Below are 24,522 nucleotides of genomic sequence, written 5' to 3'. Positions count from 1 at the left end.
ACTTCCTTCTCCACTTTATCTACACCAGTCATGATTTTATAGGTCTCCATCATATCCCCTGATTAGTCATCTCTTTTCCAAGCTGAAAAGTCCTATTAATCTCTCCTCATGTGGCAGCTGTTCCAAACCCCTAATCATTTTAGTTCCTTTTCTGAACCTTTTTCAGTTCCAATCTATCTTTTTTGAGATGGGGCGACCACATCTGCACGCAGTATCGAAGATGTGAGCGTACCATGGATTTATATAGAGGCAATATATTTTCTGTCTTATTATCTATCCCTTTCTTAATGATTCCCAACATTCTGTTCACTTTTTTGACTGCCGCTGCGCATTGAGTGGATGTTTTCAGAGAACTATCCACAATGACTCCAAGATCTTTCTTGAGTGGTAACAGCTCATATAGACCCCATCATTTTATATGTATAGTTGGGATTATATTTTCCAATGTGCATTACTTTGCATTTATCAACACTGAATTTCATCTGCCATTTTGTTGCCCAGTCACCCGGTTTTGAGAGATTCCCTTTGTAGCTCTTAGTTAAGTCCCAAGCAGACTGCTATCTTGAGTAGCCCAGTACACACCCCTGGGGGACATCACTATTTACCTCTCTCCATTCTGAAAACTGATCATTTATTCCCACCCGTTGTTTCCTATCTTGTAACTAGTTACCAATCCACGAGAGGACTTTCCCTCTTATCCCCAACAGCTTACTTTGCTTAAGAGTCTTTGAGGGACCTTGTCAAAGCCTTTCTGAAAATATAAGTACACTATATCCACTGGATCCCCCTTGTCCACATGCTTCTTGACCCCCCTCAAAGAATTCTAGTAGATTGGTGAGGCATGATTTCCCTTTACAAAAACCATGTTGACTGTTCCCCAGCAAGTTATGTTCATCTGTGTGTCTGACCATTTTGTTCTTTACTGTAGTTTCAACCAGCTTGCCTGATACTTAAGTGAAGTTTACCAGCCTGTAATTGCCAGGATCACCTCTGGAGCCCTTTTTTAAAAATTGGCGTCACATTAGCTATTCTCCAGTCATTTGGTACAGGTGCTGATTTAAATGCTAGGGTACAGACTACAGTTAGCAGTTCTGCAATTTCACATTTGAGTTCCTCAGAACTCTTGGGTGAATACCATTTGGACCTGGTGACTTACCGGTATTACTATTTAGTTTATCAACTTGTCCTCTAATGACACCTCAATCTGGAACAGTTCCTCAGATGTCACCTAAAAAGAACGGCTCAGGTTTAGCAATCTCCCTCACATCCTCAGCTGTGAAGACCGATGCAAAATTTCATTTAGTTTCTCTGCAATGGCCTTATCGTCCTTGAGTGCTGCTTTAGCATGTTGATTGTCGAGTGGCCCCACTGGTTGTTTTGCAGGCTTCTGATGTACATAGCAAATTTTTTTATTACTTTTTGAGTCTTTGGCTAGCTGTTCTTCAAAAAAAATTTGGCCTTCTTAATTATCTTTTTACACTTTGCTTGTCAGAGTTTATGCTCCTTTATATCTTCCTCCCTAAGATTTAACTTTCACTTTTTAAAGGATGCCTTTTTGCCTCTCTGGCTAAAAAACAAAGTAAAAGCAGGGTTTCACGTTTTTGGTGGTTGGTTTTTTTTTTTTGTTAAATTTGGGGTGTATGTTTAAATTGAGCCTCTATTATTGTGTCTTTAAAAAGTTTTCATGCAGCTTGCAGGGATTTCACTTTGTGCTGTACCTTTTAACTTCTGTTTCACTAACGTCCTCATTTTTGTGTAGTTCCCCTTTGTGAAATTAAATGCTACCGTGTTTGACTGCTGTGGTGTTTTCTCTGCCACAGGGATGTTTAAATTTGATTATGATGGTCACTATTACCAAGAAGTCCAGCTATATTCACCTCTTAGACCAGATCCTGTCCTCTACTTAGGACCAAATCAAGATTTGTCTCCTCTTGGAGCAGATAGTCCTGGAACCCACAAGAAGCAGTCATTTAAGGTGTCAGAAAACTTTATCTCTGCCTCCCATCCTGAGGTGACATGTACCTGGTCAACACCGGGATAGCTGAAATCTCATTATTACTGAGGGTGTGTGTGTGTGTGTGTGCATATATAATTTCCCTAAGCATTTAACAGTCATTATCACCATCCTGGTCAGGTGGTCGATAATATATCCCTACTGCTATAATCTTATTATTAGAGCATGGAATTACTATCCATTGAGATTCGATAGTACAGTTTGATTCAAATGAAGTAAAAAAAATCTTAAATGATTCTACTTTTTTTTTTCACATATAGTGTCACTCCCCCACCAGCACGACCTGTTCTGTCCTTCTGATATATTTTGTACCCCGATATTACTGTGTCCCATTGATTATCTTCATTCCACCAAGTTTCTGTGATGCCTGTTATATCAATCTCCTCATTTAAAATGTTCACCCATCTTATTATTTAGACTTCTAGCATTGGTGTATATAAGCACTTGACAAGCTTGTCACTTTTTAGCTGTCTGCCATTACATGATGTAATTGAATGAGACTTTTTTTTCTTTTGACTGTTTCTCATCAGATCCTACCTGTATTTTATCATCTTCCACCCTCTCCTCCTTATTAGGACATAGGGAATTTCCATTTATCGATCCTCCTCAAGGGATGTCGCTGTCTGAACCACGTGCTCCTCTGCACCTGTTGGCTTTCCCCCAGGCCTTAGTTTAAAAAATTGCTCTGACTTTTTTTTTTTTTAATTGTAAGTGCCAGCAATCTGGTTCCATTTTGGTTTAGGTGGAGCCCATCCTTCCTCTATAGGCTCCCACTTTCCCAAAATTTTCCCCAATTATAAATAAATCTAAACCCCCTCCTCCCTACCCCATCATCTCATCCACAAATTGAGACCCTGCAGTTCTGCCTGTCTAACTGGAACTGGAAAGATTTTTGGAGAATGCTACCATGGAGGTCCTGGACTTCAATCTCTTACCTAGCAGCCTAAATTTGGCCTCCAGGATCTCTCTCCTACCCTTCCCTATGTACCATGACCACTGTCTCCTCCCCAGCAGTACACATAAGTCTATCTAGATGTCTCAAGACATCTGCAACCTTCACACCAGGCCGGCAAGTCACCTTGCCGTTCTCCCAGTCATCGCAAACCCAGCTATCTGTTTCTAATGATCGAATCGCCCATTACTAATACCAGTCTCTTCCTAATATCTGGAGTTCCTTCCCCGGAGAGGTATCCTCAGTGCACGAGGATACCATGACATCATCTGGGAGGAGGGTCCCAACTATGGGATCGTTTTCCTCTGCTCCAGTTGGATGCTTTCCTTCCCTGAGGCTTTCATCCTCCTCAACAGCACAGAGGCTGTCAGACCAGGGGCGGGACCATTCTACTGTGTCCCGGAAAGTCTCATCTATGAGTATCTCTCTGTCTCCCTTAGCTCCTCCAGCTCAGCCACTCTGGCCTCCAAAGCCCATACACAGTATCTGAGGGCCAGGAGCTCCTTGCACCGAATGCACACATACGCCACCTGCCCATAGGGCACGTAATCGTACATGCTGCATTGGATGCGATAACCTGGGTAGCCCCGACTCTGTTGCTGGACTTCTGCCTGCATTATCTGTTTACTCCTGAAGCTCGTTCTTTTGTTTTTATGATGGGGTGTTTTTGGCTTTAAGTTTAAAGAATCGTAAGCGTATCCAGCCCCCACTCTCACTGCCTGCATGAAATACTTCAGTGGTTGTTGGGTCACAGAGAAAACGAGTGATTTGATGCTAAAGTCTGGGGATAGAGCTCTTGCCTGGGAGGTGGAGGCCACCTGGCTTCTGGTCCCTGCTCCAATGAACGTGCTCTGGAGTAGGGATTCGAGCCGAGGTCCCTTCTTCTCAGGTAAGTGCTTAAACCATTGCTCTAAAGGCTATAAGGGGGGCGCCCTATCCTTTTCTGTGAATGGTGCCTAAATCCCCTTGCCAGTTCAGCCTGAATAATCAAAATGCTTGTTTGCAGTGGTGGTGTAGCTGTGTTGGTCTGAACAGAAGATCTAGACCCCCTCATAGATTTCCACAACTTCTAGAGTTTCATGGATGGGTGGTGGTTGTTGAACACTCTTACCAGCATCAAGTTCCTGGACACCATGATCAGCTTCAAGAATAGAAACTTACAGACAATTATGTACCTGAAACCCACCGATCACTACACTTACCTCCGCAGATCCAGCAAGTACCTTAGACACACACCCAAAAAAATGTTTGTCTATAGTCAAGCACTCAGATATCATGGAACTTGCTCCAAAGATAAAGTCCAGGACACACATCTTAACGCACTTAAAACCACCTTCACCAAACAAGGACACTCCACCAGAGAAGTAGATCACATCATGGAAAAAGCTACCCAGCTATCCCTGGAGAACCTGCTTCAATACAGGAAAAAGAAACCCAGTGACCACACATCTCCTGTTATCACTTGCCACACTGCATTGGATCCCATATAAGGTATCATCAAACAATTCACATCCCATATTTGATGGGGACCACATCCTGAAAGAAATCCTTCCCGAACCCCCTCATCTGCTCTTCAAACAACCTGACCCAACCTCGCCAAGCTCCCCTCATACCAGGAACCACCAACTCAGGGGCACCTCATGGGGCCAAAATGAGTTGCTTAGTGGTGACTGGGCACATCGGGTCAAGTTCCCATAGTGCAGTGTTCTCCATCCGATAATTTCATCTCCATCAGATAATATTTTGGGCCTTCTTTTCAAAATCCCCTGCAAACCCACATGTCCCACCTCACTGTCCTCCATCCCTGACAGAAGCATGGAGCCTGCACAGCTCTGCACTATTGTCACAAGTGTTGCAAGTACAGGGTCCGTGATTCTGTTGTATTTGCTACTCCTGGGGGAATTCTGTGCCAAAAAAAAAAAAAAAATCTGCGCACAATGTTTTAAAATTCTGCAAATGTTATTTGTCAAAATAACACTACATAATCACGCCAGTTTCAATTATATTGATTTTTTTCAAAATACCTGTCAGCGAGTATGTCTATATCTGTAACAATACAGGCAAACACAAATTCCCCCAGGAGTGGAGAGTTAGAGCCCCTATGACAACCCAGTTCCTCCTCCTCTGCCCTGCTCTCTCCCTCGCAGGGCCCAGCCATGGGGCCTCCCCCAGCCAATACACCTGCCCCCTCCCCCTGCCCCAGCCAAGTCCAGACACCTGCCCACCTACCCCTCAGAGTCCAAGGCTCCAAAGGGAGAAACAGCCTGATGCGTGATCCCAGGCTTGTGTGGTGTTTCCTACATGTTGCCCTCTCCTTCCCTCTGGGCATGCCGGGAACTGCAGCTGTCAGGAACCCTCCTGCTCCCTCCTCCTCCTCCCGCCCCAGCAGTGTCTTTTATAGTCTCTGCTGGGTCCAGCAGCCCCTGGTGGTAGCTAGCAGCATTGCAGACCATTTCTGTAGCGGAAAGGAAATTCTGCGCGCACAACCTTAATTTCTGCAAAATTCTGCATTGCCCGGGAGTAATTTGCAGAGCCAGAAGAGGAGCTGCAGGGAACACGAAGATTCCTTGAAGCCAGTTTGCTGTGGGAACTAGAAAGAAATAATTCAAGCTTGCTGGTGGCATTGACAGAGCAGCTGGAGGTGGTGAAGCGCCCTTTCTGGAGCAGAGAAATAAACACTGACCGGTGGAATCACATCGTAATGCAGGTTCAGGATGATGAGCAGTGTCTGCAGAACTTTGGATGTGCAAGGCCACATTCCTGGATCCATGGGCTGAAACTCTCCTCACTCCTGTGGTGGAGGTGCCATGCTAACAGTTGAGAAGCAAGTGGCAATTGCACTATGAAAACTTGCAATGCCAGATAGCTAGTGGTCAGTCAGGAGTCAATTTGGAGTTGGGAAGTCCACCATGGGGGCTGTTGTGGTTGTGGTTAATGGCCATGCACACTTGCTTGACCTCCTGCTATGCAGGACTGACTCTAGGCAATGCAGAGGAATAGTGGATGGTTTTAGAATCATAGATTATTAGGGTTGGAAGGGACCTCAGGAGGTCATCTAGTCCAACCCCCTGCTCAAAGCAGGACCAATCCCCAAATCCCTAAATGGCCCCCTCAAGGATTGAACTCACAACCCTGGGTTTAGCAGGCCAATGCTCAAACCACTGAGCTATCCCTCCCCCTGCTGAGCTATCCTTCCCCCTTTTTTTTTTTTGCAGCAATGGGCTTCCAGAACTGCAATGGGACGATACAATAGGAATGTGTGTGCCAGGTAACCGCCTTCGCAGAGTACATCAATAGAAAGGGCTACTTTTCTATGGTAATACAAGCAGTGGTTGATGTCGGTAAAGCACACCTGGTGATCCATGCGGGCTGGTCAAGGAAGGTGCATGAGCATGAATTTTGAAGAACACAGGGCTGTTCAGCAAGCAGGGGCTTTCTTTCCTGACCAGCGGATTACCAGTGAGAATGCTGAAATGCCAATAGTGATCCTGGGAGACCCAGCCTATCCCTTGCTCCCCTGGCTCGTGAAATCATAAACTGGCCACCTCGACAGCACGAAGGCGTTTTTCGCCTTCGGGCTCAGCAGGTGCAGACTGACAGTTGAATGTGCCTTTGGTGGTTTGAAGGGTCGCTGGTATTTTTTACTTACGAGATTGGACCTCAGTGGGGGGGGAAAATCTCGATGGTTATAGCTGCCGGCTATGTCTTGCATAATATCTGTGAAGCAAAGGGGGAAAACTTGCTGGAAGGGTGGAGGTGGAGTGGATCTCGGCTGAATTTGAATAGCCAAATACAAGGGCTATCAGAAGAGCTTAGCATGGAATGTGATGGTTCAATGAAGCTTTGAAAGAACATTTTAATAGTGAGCCAGAGGGGTGTGGTGGTGGTGGTAGTGTGCGTTACATGGCCTTGTTCCTTTGCAGCCTGGTCTGATCCTTGTAGTGATTGCTGTGTATGTAGAAATAGAACATTGCCAATGTACCTATTAATACTATCTGCGCAGAGTGTTATGGGTTCTCTGACAAAAACGAAGTAACAGGAAATTTGTGCATGTCGGACCTGCTCTGCATGAGGCAGCATATGGTGTGAACTAACAATGATGAATCTTGACCCAAAAATAGAATTTTATTCAGTAACATGAACCAGGCAATTTAAAAAAACATTTAAAACTTAATTTATTAAGGGAACAGAATTTATGAAGGGGAAAGAACAAACATTTCTATTTCAGGTACACATACACTGACCTGTGAAAGATGCTGTTGGTGTATGTGAAGCTGTGATTGTTTTTAATGTTGTCCCTCAGGGCAGAGTGGTACGGGTAGTCCAGTGAGCTCTGATGCCATGTGGAATGTTGAGTGAGTGTGTGTGTGTGTCCCTATATTGACATCTCTGTGTGCTGCAGAGAGAGGCAAGTACATGATGATTGAACCTGCAGGTCTACCAGAGTCTACAGCATCTGTTGTCTGAGAAGCCCCATTATGTCCTGGTGCATCTCCCTGTCCTTTTTTTCCTGCTTGGACTCCTGGGTCTTTCTCCTCTCCGCTCTTTCCTTCTCCATGCTGTCTGCCAGGATGATCCTCCAGCTGTGGTCTCATCCCCTGATGCAGCACAGGCTTGCAGGATCTCCTGGAACAGGTCATCCTGAGTCCTCTTTTCTCCTCATATAAGTTCAGGCATTCCACGGGTGTGGAGGGGGAGACCTTGAAGACCACAATGGCAGCAGCCATAGATACAACACAGAGAGGTACCATTGTCCGCGTAGTCGTGATGGAAATAGAAAATTAGGATTCTGAACTCACTCCTCTTGATTCCCAAAAGTTGTAGGCACTACATTCTGACTTTTCCTTGGGATTAATACAGCACCAGCCATTGTTTTCCCCATGAGGAGTCCTTATGGCACCTTAGACTAACAAATGTATTTGGGCATAAGATTTTGTAGGCTAGAACCCACTTCATCAGATGCATGGGGTGGAAAATATGGTAGCGTGTGTGTATATACTTGCTACTGTATTTTCCACTCCATGCATCTGATAAAGTGGGTTCTAGCCCATGAAAGCTTATGCCCAAATTTTGTTAGTCTTTAAGGTGCCACAATGACTCATTGTTTTTGCTGATACAGACTAACATGGCTACCACTCTGAAACCTGTCAGCCATGGTGAATTTGGCCCTAGGGTGGAGTGTGTGTGTGTGTGTGTGTGTGTGGAGGACATGTGAGGGGAGTGGCACTGAATCCTAGTACCATTTCCCACAGACAGTGGTGACTTTAGCTGATACCCCCAGGAGTGAGATAACGGGCAGAGAGCACAGCTGCTCCTGGTGTCCTGATGCCGCCCTGGCCCATATGCTGCTAGCCTGATGAAGTAATCACTGAGATGTGTGAGAAAGTGTCCTCCTGCGGCAGAAGAAATAAGGCAACCTGTGATGCTGTGAGATTGACTATGTCCATCTACATTGTTGATATTGCCACTGTCATACAATTGCAACAAATCTTCTGCAGAGCATGTCATGGACATAAACTAGGGAAATGCATCCTAGGGTACGTCCACACTACCCGCCGGATCGGTGGGTAGCAATCGATCTATCGGGGATAGATTTATCGTGTCTCGTCTAACACACTCCCGTCGACTCTGGAACTCCACCAGGGCGAGGACAGGAGGTAAGTTGATCTAAGATACGCAACTTCAGCTACGTAGCTGAAGTTGACGTATCTTAGATCGTTTTCCCCCCCCTCTCCCCACCCAGTGTAGACCAGGCCCTAGATGGAGCTTCTATAAGGTGGGTGCAAAACTGGATGGAAAACTGTTCCAAGAGAGTAGTTATCAGTGGTTCACAGCTGGAAGGGCATAAGTAGTGTCCTGAAGGGATCAGTTCTGGGTCTAGTTCTGTTCAATATCTTCAACAATGATTTAGATAATGGCATAGAGAGTACACTTATAAAGTTTATGGATGATACCAAGCTGGGAGGGGTTGCAAGTGCTTTGGAGGACAGGATTAAAATTCAAAATGAGCTGGACAAACTGGAGAAATGGTCTGAAGTAAATGGGATGAAATTCAATAAGGACAAATGCAAAGTGCTCCACTTAAGAAGGAACAATCAGTGGCACACATATAAAATGGGAAATGGCTGCAAAGGAAGGAGTACGGCAGAAAGGGATCTGGGGTCATAGTGGCCCACAAGCTAAATATGAGTCAACAGTGTAACACTGTTGCAAAAGAAGCAAACATCATTCTGGGATGTATTAGCAGGTGTGTTGTGAGCAAGACATGAGAAGTAATTCTTCTGCTCTACTCCACATTGATTAGGCCTCAACTGGAGTATTGTGTCCAATTGTGGGTGCCACATATCTGGAAGGATGTGGACAAATTGGAGAGAGTCAGGAGAAGAGTGACAAAAATGATTAAAGATCTAGAAAACATGAGCTATGAGGGAAAATTTTAAAAATTGGGTTTGTTTAGTCTGGAAAAGAGAAGACTGAGAGGGGACATAACAGTTTTCAAGTACATAAAAGGTTGTAACAAGGAGAAGGGAGAAAAATTATTGTTCTTAACCTCTGAAGATAAGACAAGAAGCAATGAGCTTAAATTGCAGCAAGGGCGGTTTAGGTTGGACATTAGGAAAAGCTTCCTAACTGTCGGGGTGGTTAAGCACTGGAATAAATTGCCTAGGGAGGTTGTGGAATCTCCATCATTGGAGATTTTTAAGAGCAGGTTAGACAAACACCTTTCAGGAATGGTCTAGATAATCCTTAATCCTGCCATGAGTGCAGGGGACTGGCCTAGATGACCCCTCAAGGTCTTTTCCAGTTCCATGATTCTATTAAAGGTGCAAATGGAAAAGTTATGATTTATTAAGTATGATTATCCAGTTTATATGCCTATATCATCTTTGTATCTGAAGTTTATGAATATTGGCTATGTACTGGCATCATACCTGGGTTGTATTCCTGGCTAACACCCACCAAGTAAAATTTACATTAAGACTAGACAGCTGTGTGTTGATCGACCATCCAGGACACTTCGTTCTCACAATGGGCCATAGAAGAAACTCATTCTGCCCAGATAGCTCTTCCTGTGAACACCTCAGCAAGAACATGGGTAATGGCTGCCCATGTGAGTCAAACTATGTAAGAACACGTGCTATGCTCATGTGACCTAGGACTCCATCTTGAGCCAGTAACTTTCTACAGGCTGAACTGTGAGCTTTGTTTTGAAACAGTAAATTTCCAGGAACATGGCAAAGGATATAAAAGACACCTGAGATCACCATTTTGCCTCTTTCCTGCCCTGAGATCTGGTCTGTGGATTTACAACCAAAAAGAGCATTTTGAACTATGGACTGAGGCGCTTCCAATCTTTTGGAAGCAACCAGAGAGACTTTACTGTCCAGCAATCTATACCATCACTGCTACAAACCTGAAATAAGGACTTTGCAATTATTTGTAGATATATGATCTATTAACTGTTATTATCTCTTTTTTTTTTCTTTATTAAATCTTAAGAAAAAACTACATGATTGGAAACTGTGATTATTGGGTAAGATCTGAATTCTATATTGACCTAAGTGGCTGATCTCTTGGGATTAGAAGAACCCTATGTTTGATTACATTGGTTTTCAGTAACAACTCATCAGAGAGTCTAGGGTCATAGAATCATAGAAGATTAGGGTTGGAAGGGACCTCAGAAGGTCATCTAGTCCAATCCCCTGCTCAAAGCAGGACCAATCCCCAGACAGATTTTTACCCCAGTACCCTAAATGGCCCCCCTCACGGACTGAACTCTCAATCCTGGGTTTAGCAGGCCAATGCACAAACCACTGAACTATCCCCCCCTCTGGGTGGTGAGACAGGCTGGAAAACCTAAGGAGGCTGCTGCATCTTTGGCTGCCTGTTACCCAGTGTGGTGAGACAGAAGTTTACTTTTGTTAGTGGTTTGGTATAATCTAATGAGAGAATAACCCCCCATTTGGGGTGAGCTTGTCCTATTTCTCTGCCAAATTCAGGACAAACTGCTTCTTCAGCTGTGATCCACTGAGGCACAGCCCTTCTCAGAAACCTTCAGCAGAGGATTGCAGAGCACCTCCATGAAAGTTTCATCAAGATCTCTATTGTGGATTCACAGGACATTCTGCTGCACTAACTCTAGCGTGGAATGAAAAGCCGATAGCAACTCCACCTCTTGCTTGTTTCACTACCTCTTCTAGCACAAGTCTAAAAGAGTAAATCAACAGATGTCCTGCTACTTTGGGAGTTCTAACCCTGTAACATCAAAGCAAACTGCATACTCACCAGAAGCACCTTCCCCTGCATCAGGCTTGCTAGGCTCGACTGGCCAAAAACATGAAGTCAAAAACATGTCCTGGCTTGCTGCGCTACTGGATCCCTGCTTATTTGTCCCCCCTACTCCACCTCCTTCTTCCTCCTTGTTCCTCCACCACCACCTCCTCCTCGCTGTTCACGGCAGGGGGCTGTGACTCTAGTTCCTCTGAAGTATTCACAGGGCTCTTGGGGGTGAGGGTGGGGTCTCTCCAAAGATGGCTTGCAGCTCTTTTGTAAAACCAGCAGGATTGTGGCTCTGCACCCGATCGGTTGTTGGCCTCCCTGGCTTTCTGGTCCACCTACCACAGCTCACTGACTGACTTTCACGTGGCACTGCTGCTGCTCCCTGGGGGAGCCTTTCTCCGGCATCCCCTGAGCAATCTGATCATAGATGTCCACGTTTCTACAGCTGGCTCTGCACAGCCGCTTCTCCCCGCAGACAGGGAGATCCAATACCTCCTGTGTACTCCAGGTAGGAGCATGTCTGCAGCGTGTAGTTGGCATGGTCAGCTGGGCAGACACACACACACACACACACACACACACACACACACACTCTGAAGAGATGCTAGGTGTGCTCACCAAGCCAGGCAACCATGAAAAGGAATTTCAAAAATTCTCAGAGCTGTCAAGGGGAGGGGCAGTTCCTGTCCACATGACTCCTGGGCAGTGGAATTCACAACAGTGACCAGAACCATCAGGGTGGGACATGAGGGTCATTTCCTGAAGGCCAGTAACAGTCATAAGTAATGCCATGTCTATGCTATCACTGTCATTTTAACTACATAGACCATGACACTCTGCCACGTGGGGAGGTGATGGTGGTACGTCCATGTAGTGGGGCATTGATACTGGCAGGAGTGAAATTTTAAGTGTAGACACATCCACAGCTCGGTTGATGTAAACTGCCTTGCATTAACCTAACCGTGTAGTGTAAACCAGGCCCTAGCTAGCCTTCCACTGCGGGAAGTAGCGTCTACACTGAAGCATTATAGCAGTTTTGCTGCACCGGTGTAGTGTTTCTAGTGCAAACAAGCCCTCTGTTTCTTTCCCCAGACCTGGAGAAAAGTGTGTCCCTTCCACCAGCAGAAGTTGGTCCAGTAAAAGATATTACCTGACCCACCTTATCTCTAATCAAAATGTGCCTGTTTGATAATGTTGTAAACTTTCTTATTTTTTTTCCAAATTAAAAAACAAAAATCATTTTGGCTGTAACAATTTGGCAAAATTAACCCAAATGTGTTGACCCAAATCAGCATTTTTAGGCAAAAAAGTTGACAGTGAGAGATGTCACCAGCTGTATTAGTGGTTTGGTTTAGTTCTCTCTATAAGGCCTGTATTTGCCCTGCTAACCTTGGCTGTGAAGTCCATAGGACCATGTTGTGGGATTGTAATAAACTCCTTTCATGGGGCTGTTCCAGTGCATAGAAACAGCTAGGGGCTAGCCAGGATCTGGGGAGATCTAGGGTCAGTTTCTTACTCTGCCACAGGCTTCCTGTGTGACTTTTAAAAAGGAGGAGCTTGGGAACTATAGACCAGTCAGCCTGACCTTGATACCTGGGAAGCTCCTACAGCAATATCTACAACATTCAGTTTACAAATAGCTGGTTGAGAGACTCCTCATGTATTGACTGAGAACAAATCATGCTAAAGCAGCTTCATTTCTTTCTTTAGAAGGTAACTGGTTTGGTGGAGGGGGGAATGCGGTAGACATAATATACCTGGACTTTAGCAAGGCTTTTGACGCAGTCCCACATGATTCTCATAAGAAAGCTGGAGAAATTCGAGCTCGGTAGAACTATCATTAATGGGATATATAATTGGTTAAACAAACACAGACTAACTATTAATGGAATGATGTCAGATTGGAGGGAGGTCTCAAGTGGGGTTCCACAGGGTTCGGTTCTGGGTCTGGTGTTAATGAACATCTTTTTATTAATTACCTGGATGTGGAAATGGAGAAGATACTGATCAAATTCGCGGATGACACAAAGCTAGGGAGAGTTGCCAACACTTTGGAGGATAGAGCGAAAATTAAAAGGTATCTTGATAAATTGGAGAACTGAGCTATAGATGACAAAATGAAATTCAACAAAGATAAATGTAAGGTCCTACACTTAAGGAAGAGAAACCCAACGCACAAAGACAGACTGGGGGATAACTGGCTTGGCAGCAGCACTGCTCAGAAGTATCTGGCAGTTTTGGTGGATCATAACCTCAACATAAGTCAACAATGCAATGCTGTTGCCAAAAAAGTAAATGCATGCTCTGCCTCTCTTAATGCAGCCTAAAATTGCACGTCCTGGGAGGGGATAGTACTGTGCTGGTTAGGCCTCAGCTGAGCACTGTGGCCAGTTTTGGTTATAAACGTATAAAAAGGATGCAGAGAAACTGGAAAGGATCCAGAGGTGAGTGACAACGATCAGAGGAATGGAATGCAGCCCTATGAGCAAAGGCTGAAGGAACTGGGGTATGTTTTAGTTTGGAAACAAGGGGGTTAGGGGGGACATGATAGTCGTCTTCAGATATTAGGCTGCCATAAAAAAAGATGAAGAGAAGTTGTTCTCTGTTGCCACAGAGGCAGGACAAGAGGCAAGGGGTTCAAACTCCAACACAGCAGATTTAGACTGAATCTCAGGGGAAAACTTCCTCCCTGTAAGAACTACAGGACAATGGGCCAGGCTGCCGAGGGAGGTCGTGGAAGTCCCTTCATTGGAGCTTTTCAGAAGGAGGCTGGAGCCATCTGCTTTGGATGATTTAGACATAACGCCTAGGCGGCGAGTTCCATCCCCACGCGGTGCTCGGGCACCAGCAATCGTCAGCGCCTAAGGGCCCAGCTCCGGCAATATGTGGGGGCGGGTGCCCCCCCCACGCCTGTCCCGCGGCCCCGACTTGCTGCCCTTTCCCGGGCCCGGAGCAGAGAGTCGCTGACTGTCTCTTCCCTGTGCAGCTCCATGTTGCCTCCCTGCAGCAACTGCTGCCGCAGGGTCCTAGGGCCCCCCATCTCCACTGCCAGGGCAGACTGACTGAGCCTGCCCTGCCCCCTCAAACCCCTGCCCTTTTCTGGCAGGACCCTGCAGCAGCACAGCACACACACACCCCCGCCCGCAGTCACCGCTCCTGCCCCATGCAAGGAGGCAGCCCCATCCCTCACCCCCAGTGAGGCTACAGTGACAGTGTGTTGCTGAGGGGGCAGGAAAGGGGGGGTCCTCTCCTAGAGCTTGCTGCTGCCAGCACGGAAAGGGCTGGGGGGGGGGAGTCCTCCTCTCTGGCCCCTGTCCCGGAGCAGCCTGCCTGCATCCCAAACTCATCCCCACCCCAGAGCCCACACCCCCAGTCAGAGCTTTCACCCCCCCACTGCACCCTCAAACCTCTGCCCGAGCCCCTCCAGCACCCCAAACACCTTATCCTCAGTCCCAGCCAGAGCCCTCACCCCCCCCACACTCCTACTCTCCCCCTGAGCCCCTCCCACACCCCAAACCCCCCATTGCCAGACCCAGACAGAGCCCTCACCCCCTACTCTCCCCGAGCCCCTCCCACACTCCAAACCCCTCATTTGCAGCCACACCCCCACAGCCCTCACCCCTGCACCCCATCCCACTCCCATCCCCAAACTCCCTCCCAGAACCTACACCCTGCCCCAGCCTAGGGCCTGCACCCCAGACCTCCTCCCTCACCCAAACTTCCTCCCAGAGCCTTGGGCAGGTGGGGGGGCGGAGTTTGGGCAGGGGCGGGTTCTGGGCACCACCAAAATTTCTACAAACATGCCACCCGTGACGCAACAAGTCCTGCATCTTGGCAGGGGTTAGACTAGAAGACCCTTGTGGTCCCTTCTAACCCTGTGGTTTTATGCCCTTGAGCAAGTTGCTTAGCCTCTCTGCCTCCATTTCCCATCTGAAAATGGGGAGAATGGCACTGCCCTGCCTCACAGGGGGTTGGGCGGACAAATCCATTAACACATGGGCTACATGTACAACTTAGGTCATGTCTGGCTCCATTGCTCAGGGCTGTGGGAAATGTCATGCCCTGTGCGATGTGGTTAGGTCGACCTAGCCCACATTGTAGATGCTGCTAGGTCAGGGGTGGATTTACGATGGAAAGCCCCTTTCTGTCGCTGTTATGTGTACAGTGGTGTAGCTGATGTACCCGGAGACTCTGAGGTACACAGGTCCTATGAGAACAGGAGCCGGGTAAGCACCATAGTCAGTCAGACCAATGGTCCTTGTAGCATCTCAGATGCTTCGGAGGAAGATGTAAAAGCTGAATTAATGGATAGCGATGCAGTAACATGTCCATGGGGGAAGCTTGATCTGAACTCCTGGCTTGTGCCCTAAATCATGAAGGTTTCTATCCCTCTACTATGTCCATCCTAGCTGGGATCATTCAGGAAGATATTCCTATAGATCTAATCTTTTTTTTTTAAAAAAAACCTTAATGAGATCTTTGACTTGCCATATTGTGGCAATGAGTTCCACAGGTTAACACAGCTCTCTGTGCTTGTGCTTGAGCCAGAATTTGATGGTGGGGGTGTGGGGTGGATACCCATAGTGCTCACTGTTCTGGAATTTCCACTGTTTGTGTCAGTAATCGGGGAGTATATGCAGGGTCTCCTCTGCCAGAAAACGGGTGTACCTGGCCAGATGATCTGCCCGGCAAAGGCACGGCTTGCTGAGGGACCCCGCTGCAGGAAGGAGTACCGTGGGTGAGCGTGTAAAGATGAGAGTGCTCTCCCCAGGCTGCTGCTGAGAAAAGAGCTTTGGGTTTGATAGTCTGGAAACTTACCAGTTTCCCAGCCCAGTTTAATGATTAACTGGTGTCTCCCTCTGGCTGCAGGGGAGAGCTCTGGGCCATGTTGAGAAGGAGTGTTCCATGCTTACTCCTGAAACTCCTCATCCATGAACAGATGCTATCATTCCCCCCGCCTGAGTCCCAGCTGCTTGCTAGTTTCTGTGGACACACCTCATGGATCACAGATCTTCCTGTGCAGCCGCCAAGGGTGAGCCCAGCAGCTGCTCGCTTGGCTGATGTTGAGTGACCTTGCCAAGGCTTGATCTGGGGTTGGGGAGATGTGGCAGGATGTGTGCTCTGGGGGCGGAGAGGGAAGCTCGGGCTGATGGGCTGTGGATTTTGGAATCTCCAAGGGTTAATGTGGATGCTGGGGATGCTTGTTGGGACTCTAGGTATTTATAAAGCACTCGCTGCCCTTATTGGCAGACTGTGAGCCTGGAACTCGCCCCTGTGATCATTAGCAGGGTCCGGACTGCCCTTAGCCATAGTGTCTCTTCTTTCGTGCTGGCCGTATCCTAGAGCAGCACTGGAGGGGTTTACGAATGGCCTCGGTCAATGTGATCAATGTACCTATGAGTAAATTCAGTCACATGAATTGTGATATGTAGCAACCTGCCGTATCCTCGTGCAGTAACTGGTCTATCAGCATGTAGACAAACAGCGTGTGATTGTGAAAATGCTGGCAGTGACAAACACGGGTACTTGAGCTAGGGTTGCCAACCCTCTAGGATTGTCCTGGAGTATCCAGGAATTAAAGATTAATCTTTAAAGATTAATATCGTGTGATGAAATCTCCAGGAATATTTCCAACCAAAATTGGCAACCCTAACTTGAGCTTCAGGCTTGATGCGTAACCTGCTCCATTAGAGGCCTGCGAGGAAGCTTCCCTGTTGGTGCTCTGCAGTGGGTGATGGTGGGTGTGTTATGGGGGTGTGTATCTTCTGTTTACTCTGCAGCATCAGGCCATTGGCCCATCAGGCTCTGACCTGGCCTTAGTCAGTTCAGGAGATGGCAGACCAGATCTGATGGGCCAGTGGCTTGAGCTGTGGTGGCCTGTGGAGCTGGGTGAATCGTTTATTATCTGAAAAATGAACTTTCAGTGGACTCAGAACAATTTGTGAATGTGACATGTTTGCCAAAAAGTGTTGGTGGAAAATGTCAGGGAAGTGGGCCCCATTCCCAAACTGGAGAAGGAAGTGGGTGCTGCCACCTAACTTACAGCTCTTACCCTAGTGCTGGGGCACTCACCCGAGATAGAAAAGACCCAGATTCAATTTGCCTCCTGCCTGATGCGGAGATGGCATCCGAACTTGTTTCCCACATTGCAGGAAAGTGCCCAAGCCCCTGGGCTGTCGGCTGTTCTGGGGCAGGTTCTCTGTCTCTTCTGATGACGCTGTATAAAATACTTGACTGGCCACTGGGCCAGAGAGCGAGGGTGGAGCTGCCTCTTCGGTTAGGGCACACACCTGGGAGTGGGGAGACCCATGTTCATATCCCTGCGCCAATGACACTTGCATTATTTATCTGCAGTGGAACTGCTTCAACAGGAGTGTGTGAGATGCACACACCAATGTACTTCTTAGCCCCGTAGATAGGGCACTTTCGTGCAACGTGCGAGACCTAAGTCCAAATTCCTCCCCCATGTCAGACATGGGGGGAATTGAACCTGGGTCTTCCATGGTCCAGGTGAGTGCTTGAACCACTGGGCTCAAGACTGTCACTTCCTCCTCTGGCTGTTTTGTGACTCTAGCCCTTTGCTTTTATGTGAATGCGTGCCCAGAAACTAAATGCAACTGTTTAATTTTTGGTTGAACAAAACGTTTTGTTCAACCCAAAATGAAATCTTTGTCAACCATTTTGATTTGCCAGGGCTGCATTCGGTTCCATCCAATCAATTATTTTAAATTAATATTTCCAGTTTTTGGAACTGCCAGCAAACCAAAAAATCTGTTCTTCACCAGCTCTACTGGCCAGTCCTCGAGCTGGTAACTGGGCCACGTTCTAACTAGCAGCTTTCTGAAGCTTCCTCCTATCAGCCCTTTGGCCACGGTGTCTCTCTGGACTCACCTCTCCCTGCTCTCTCCCCTCTCAGCCTGACCGGGAAGGAAGGTCTGACCCATCTTCCCTCACTGGGCCCCTCTGCGAACCCTGCCCAAGGGAAGGCGCACCTGAAGCAGTGTGACTTGCTCAAGCTGTCCCGTAAGCAGAAGAGGCTCTGCCAGCGGGAGCCGGGGCTGGCGGAGACCCTGCGGGATGCCATCCGGCTCAGCATCATGGAGTGCCAGTACCAGTTCCGCAACGAGCGCTGGAACTGCAGCCTGGATGGACGGACCAGCCTGTTGAAGAGAGGTACGCAGCAGCCGCTGGCCTGCGGTACAGTAGCTGGGCCTCACCAGAGCAGGGAACCAGGCTTGAGTTTGGAGAACGTGTCTTTCCTGGGAATGTCGAGCCGGTGAAAGGGCAGGACTCATGCTCTTTGCCCACAGAACAGGCAGGGACCAGGCAGGCGCTCTGCCCTCGCCACCGGGTTTCAGCCCACTCTCTAGAACCATCCATCCTTGGCCTCTCTGCTCAGAACAGCTATTGTAATGTGGATTTCTGGCCCCTGGGAGCAGGACTGAGACTAGACTCCTTTCCTGCAGGCAACTGAACAGGCCACCTGAGAGGAGCCTTCAAGAGTGGCTACTCACCTGGCTGGCTTTGAATCAGTCACCGAGGGGTGAAAGGTCCCTTAAATTCTGAGATCCGGCCCTGAATCTTTACCTTAAGAAGGGGGGTGTGTGTGTGTGTGTGTGTGTGTGTGTGTGTGTGTGTGTGTGTGTGTGTGTGTGTGTGTGTGTGTGTGCGCGCGTGCGCATGTTCATTGCCTACACAAATGGTGACTTGATCGCACACCACAGGTACCTACACGAGAAGATTCCTGACCGCCAAGGACTCTTTAATCTAGCAGAAAAGGGCAGAGCAAAATCCAGTGTCTGAAAGCTAAAGCTGGGAAAATTCAGACTAGCACTAAGTTTGCCAGTTGTTACAGGGGGAGGAATTAACCATTGGATTTGCGTACCTGGAGATGTGGTGGTTTCGGTCACTTGGAGTCTTTAAATCAAGCCTGGATGCCTCTTTCAGAAAGATCTGCTCCAGCCCAACCAGAAACTGAGCGGGATGCGGGAATCAGTGGGGCAGGTCTCCGGCCTGTGTTCTGCAGAACGTCCGACTAGGTGATCGTAATGGCCGCTGCTGGCCTTAGAACTGAAGAGGGATTCTCCTTCCTGCTCTGGCAGCATAATGGATTTCTGCCCTCCCACCCCCCAGAATGCAAGAGCCGAGTAACACCAGCGCATGCTATCATGTGAGGCCCTCTCTGAAAGGGGAGTGTGCCCGCCTGGGGTGGGGCGGGGCCTTAGCAGATACCTTGACAGTAATTCTGTCTAGTGCTGCTGCCCGCAGGTCACTTGGCTTGGGTTGCCTAGTTTCCCCCTTCCCACGGAGGCCTAGAATTGGAAAACCACAACAGTGGCTTAAAATCACATTGGCCCCGCTCTGTCCTTGGGCTCTGAGGACTGAGCCGCTGCTCTAAGACAGATCGTCAGCTCAGTCTGTGAACCTACAGGACCAAGCCTGGCCTTGGCGTAAGCGGGTGCAAGCAGTGACATCTTGGCTGCTTGCTCTAGCCCAGAGCTTGCTGCCTGGTTTGTGAATGTGCATAATGTGGCATATGGGATGTTTAATCACGCCAAGCTGGATTGCTGGGCACACGCACATCCTTGATTATAGATAATTTTATTCCTTGAAAAAGTTTTAATCTCAGAAGCATTCTACAAACACACATCAACTTGACCATTGCTGAAATGTGACCAACTCTGGGGCAAAGCATGGCAGAAATGTAACAGCTGCACAGTCATGCTATGGAATAATTTAGGATTCTCCCACCCTTCCAGTCCTATCTCCAAGTGAAACTACCAGGGGCCTTTAGGAGGCCCTATAATTAAGGGAAATGGGAATTGGACACCAGGGTGAGCACTCAGACTCTCACTGCAGGTGCCATGCAAGCATTAGTGATCCCAAATAGTCAGGACTGTGGGTAAATTTAATCTACAAGGTAGCACTTCTGGCAACGCCGTCCCCTTGAGCACCCTCTGAGGTACTGTGCACGATTCAGAGAGTGTTAGTGCCAGAAGGAAGCACTGGGATCATCTAGGCTGACCTCCCACCCAGCACAGGCCAGAAAACTTAAGCCTGGGATTCCTGCCTCAAACCCGTCACTGCTGGTCAAGCTAAAGCAGCCTTTAGAAAGACGTGCAGTCTTGATGTAAGACCCCCAGCCAATGCAAATCCACCACATCCCAAGGCAAGTTGCTACAATAATTAATTAGCCTCATTTATAAATATGAGCCTTATTTATAGTTCGAACGTGTCTGGTTTCAGCTTCCAACCATTGGACCTTGTTCTGCCTTTGTCTGCTAGGAGGGTTGCCAACTTTCCAGTGGCACAGAACCGAACACCCCCACCCCTTCTCCAAGGCCCCACCCCTGCTCGTTCCATCCCCTCTCCCTCTGTCGCTTGCTCTCCCCCACCCTCACTTTCACTGGGCTGGGGCAGGGGTTGGCGTTAGGAGGGGGGTGAGGGCTCTGGCTGGGGGTGTGGCTCTAGGGTGGGGGATGAGGGATTTGGGGTATGGGAGGGGGCTCTGGGCTAGGGCAGGGGGTTGGGGTTCAGGGAGGGTATGGGCTTTGGGCTGGGGATGTGGGTTCTGGGTGGGGCCAGAAATGAGGGGTTCAGGGTGCGGGAAAGGGCTCTGAGCTGGAGCAGGGGGTTGGGCTGGGGGTGCTGGCTAGGGGTGCAGGCTCTGGGGTAGGGCTGGGGATAAGGGGTTTGGGGTGCAGGAGGGGACTGTGGTCTGGGCTGGGGGTGGGTGGGTGCAGGCTTGGGGAGGAAGTTTGGGTGTGGGAGGGGCAGGAGTTTGGGGTCCTGGCGGTGCTTACTGCAGCTCCCAGGAATCAGCCGTGTGCATGGGCGGCCGGGGGGCTCCACATGCTGCCCCCATGCCCACAGGTGCAGCCCCTGCAGCTCCCATTGGTCATGGTTCCTGGCTAATGGGAGCTGCAGAGCCGGCACCAGGCCTAGGGACCTCTAGGACCTGGCAGCCGCTTCCAGGAGCCGTGCGGAGCTAGGGCAGGCAGGGAGGCTGCCTAAGCCCTGGGCCCCCGCTGCGCCGCCGACCGGACTTTTAACAGCCCGGTCGATGGTGCTGACTGGAGCTGCCAAGGTCCCTTTTGACTGGGCGTTCCGGTCAAAAACTGGACATCTGGCAACCCTACCTGCTAGATTAAAGAGCCTTCTGCTATCCGAAATCTTTCCCCAGGTAGGTAGATGACTGCAATCAAATTACTTCTTTACCTTCTCTTGGCTATGCTGAATACACCAAGCTGTTTTAGTCTCACTAGAAGGCAGGTTTATCAGACCTTGAATCATTCATGTAGCTATTTTCTGATCCCATTCCAGCTCGTTAACGTTGTTTCTGCAGCATGGACACCAGAACTGGACAGACCGTTCCAGTAACAGTCTCACTAATGCCTTATGCCATGGTGGTAACTCCTTTCTCCTATTCAGTATTCCCATGCCTATGTTAAACATCCAAAGTTTACATTCTCCCTAAGTCACAGCTCGTATTAGGTGGGCTATCCACAATGACCCCCTCATCCTCTTCAGAGTCGCCTCTTTTCAGGATCTCATGAGGGTGACCTACGTTCTTGGGTCCAAGATGCCTGACCTTGCATTTTGGCTGTATTAAAACATGTTGCTCACAAATAAAGAGTGCACTTTCTGAGAGAGTGAATATATTGTGGCTTTGTTTTCTGTCTTACTATCTATCCCTTTGCTAATGGTTCCTAACATTCTATTAGCTTTTTTGACCACCGCTTCACATGGAGTAGATCTTTTCAGGGAACGATCTATGATGACCCCAAGACCATTCTTGAGTGGTAACAGCTAATTTAGACCTTATCATTTTGTATGCATAACTTGGATTATGTTTTCCAATGTGCATTGCTTTGCACTTATCAACATTGAATTTCACCTGCCATTTTGTTGCCCAGTCACCCAGTTTTGAGAGTTTCCTTTGTAATGCTTTGCAGTTTGCTTGGAATTTATCTTGAGTAATTTTATATTGTCTGCAGGGTTTGCCACCTCACTGGTCACCCTGTTTTCCAGATCATTTATGAATATGTTGAAAAGCAGAAGTCCCAGTACAGATCCTTGGGGGACCCTGCAATTTAGCTCTCTCCACTGTGAAAACTGACCATTTATTCCTACCCTTTGTTTCCTATCTTTTAACCAGTTACTGATCCATGATAAGACTTTCCCTCTTACCCCATGACTGCTTACCTTGCTTACGAACCTTTGGTGTGGGATCTTGGCAAAGGCTTTCTGAAAATCCAAGGGCACTTATATCAGTTGAATCACTACTGTCCACGTGCTTGTTGACCCCCTACTATAATTCTAATAGATTGCTGAGGCATGATTTTTTCTTTACAAAAGCCAAGTTGACCCTTTCCCAATAAATCGTGGTCATCTGTGTGTCTGATAATTCTGTCCTTTACTGTAGTTTCAACCAGTTTGCCTAGTACTGAAGTTAGGCTTACCAGCCTGGAGCCATTTTATTAAAAATAATGTTGCATTAGCTATCCTCCACCCATCTGGTACAGAAGCTGGTTACATCATACCATAGTTAATAGTTCTGCAATTTCATATTTGAGTTCCTTCAGAACTCTTGGGTGTCACCATCTGGTCCTGGTGATTTATTATCATTTAATTTATCAATTTGTTCTAAAACCTCCTCTAACACCTCAGTCTAGGACAGTGCCTCAGATTTGTCACCTAAAAGGAATGGCTCAGGTTTGGGAATCTCCCTCACTTCTTCTGAAATGCAAACTGATGCAAACAATTCATTGAATTTCTCTAACGGCCTTGTCTGCCTTCAGAGCTCTTTTAGCACCTTGATTGTCCAGTGGCCCCACTGATTGGCAGACTTCCTGCTTTTGATATACTTTTGCTGTTTTGTTTTTGTGTCTTTTGCTATTGGCTTTTCAAATACGGTTTTGGTTTGCCTAATTATCCTTGACTAGCCCAAGTTTATGCTCCTGTCTATTTTTCTCACTGGGATTTGGCTTCTAATTTTTAAAGGATTCCTTTTTGCCTCTAACTGCCTTGATTACTCTGTTTAGCCATGGTGGCAGTTAATTTTGGGGTGGGGAGGTCCTGTTTCTTTCTTTGTTTGTTTACACTTGAGGAGATATATTTAGCATATTAATAGTAAGATATAGTGATATAGTCACTTCTATTATGGAGGTTTTTTAAAGTTTCCATGCAGCTTGCAGGCATTTCACTCTTGTGACTGTTTCTCTTAATTTCTGTTTAACTAATCTCATTTCTGTGTAGTTCCCCTTTTTGAAGGTCATTGCTACTGTGATGGATTTCTTTGGTGTTTTACCCCCTACAAGGATATTAAATTTAATTGCATTAAGGTCACTATTACTGAGCAGTTCAGCTATATTCACCTCTTGGATCAGATCCTGTGTGCCACTTAGAACTAAATCAAGAATTGACTCTCCCCTTGTGGGCTCTGGGACTAGTTACTCCAAGAAGCAGTCGTTAATGGTATCTAGAAATTTTATCTCTGCATCCCGTCCAGAGGTGACACACATCCAGTCCATATCGAGATAGTTGAAATCCCCCATTATTATTTGGTTTTTGCTTTGTAATCTACCTGAACATTTCAGAATCACCTGGTCAGGTGGTCGGTAGTATATTTCTATTGCTGTACTCGTATTATTCAAGCATGGACTTTCTGGCCTTAGAGATTCGATGGTACAGTTTGATTCATTTAAGATTTATATTGTATTTCACTCTGTGTTCTTTCATATACCATGCCACTCTCCCACAGCACAACCTACTAAATCATTCCTATATATTTTGCACCCTGGTATTACCATATCCCACTCATCATCATTTCACCAAGTTTCTATGAGGCCTATTATATCAATATCCTTATTTAATACCAGGCACTCAAGTTCACCCATCTTAGTATTTAGACTTCTAGCATTTGTATAGAGACACTTATCAAATGTGTCAATATTTAGTTGTCTGCCTTCATGTGATGTAATTGAATTTGACTCTTTTTTGCTTGAATGTTTCTCTTCAGTTCCTGCCTGTGCTTTATCAACTTCTATGTGATCCTCTTTATCTTGAATATAGGGTATCCCCTCTAATAAATCCTCCACTCATGGATATGTCTGTCTGAACTGTGTGTTCCTCAGCACCTGCGGCTTTCTCCAAGCCCTTCAGTGTAAAAACTCCTCTTTGACCTTTTTAATTTTTCATACCAGCAATCTGGTTCTGTACTGGTTGAGGAAACAGGAATCTTGAGTAGGCAGTAGAGGTTCTCTCTGTACTTTGC

At 47.3% G+C, this 24,522-nt stretch overlaps 1 protein-coding gene across 2 annotated transcripts in view; it reads left to right on the top strand.

The window, feature by feature from the left end:
* Positions 1–24,522, top strand: part of WNT9B (Wnt family member 9B) — a 46,170-nt gene that overhangs the window by 17,599 nt on the left and 4,049 nt on the right. Inside the window, exons 1-2 of one of the 2 annotated variants that reach the window (XM_044999252.1) lie at positions 16,174–16,278; positions 18,163–18,419. In XM_044999252.1, coding sequence (XP_044855187.1) covers positions 16,178–16,278; positions 18,163–18,419 — 358 coding nt within the window. In that variant the 5' untranslated portion in view covers positions 16,174–16,177. Of the gene's footprint in view, positions 1–16,173; positions 16,279–18,162; positions 18,420–24,522 lie in introns of those variants that run through there. The other variant, XM_044999254.1, reaches the window with a different exon arrangement.

This window comes from Mauremys mutica, chromosome 25 (assembly GCF_020497125.1).
Source record: "Mauremys mutica isolate MM-2020 ecotype Southern chromosome 25, ASM2049712v1, whole genome shotgun sequence".
Taxonomy (NCBI): domain Eukaryota; kingdom Metazoa; phylum Chordata; order Testudines; family Geoemydidae; genus Mauremys; species Mauremys mutica.
Note: the sequence above shows the minus strand (reverse complement) of the source record. Positions and strands in the feature narration are given on the sequence as shown.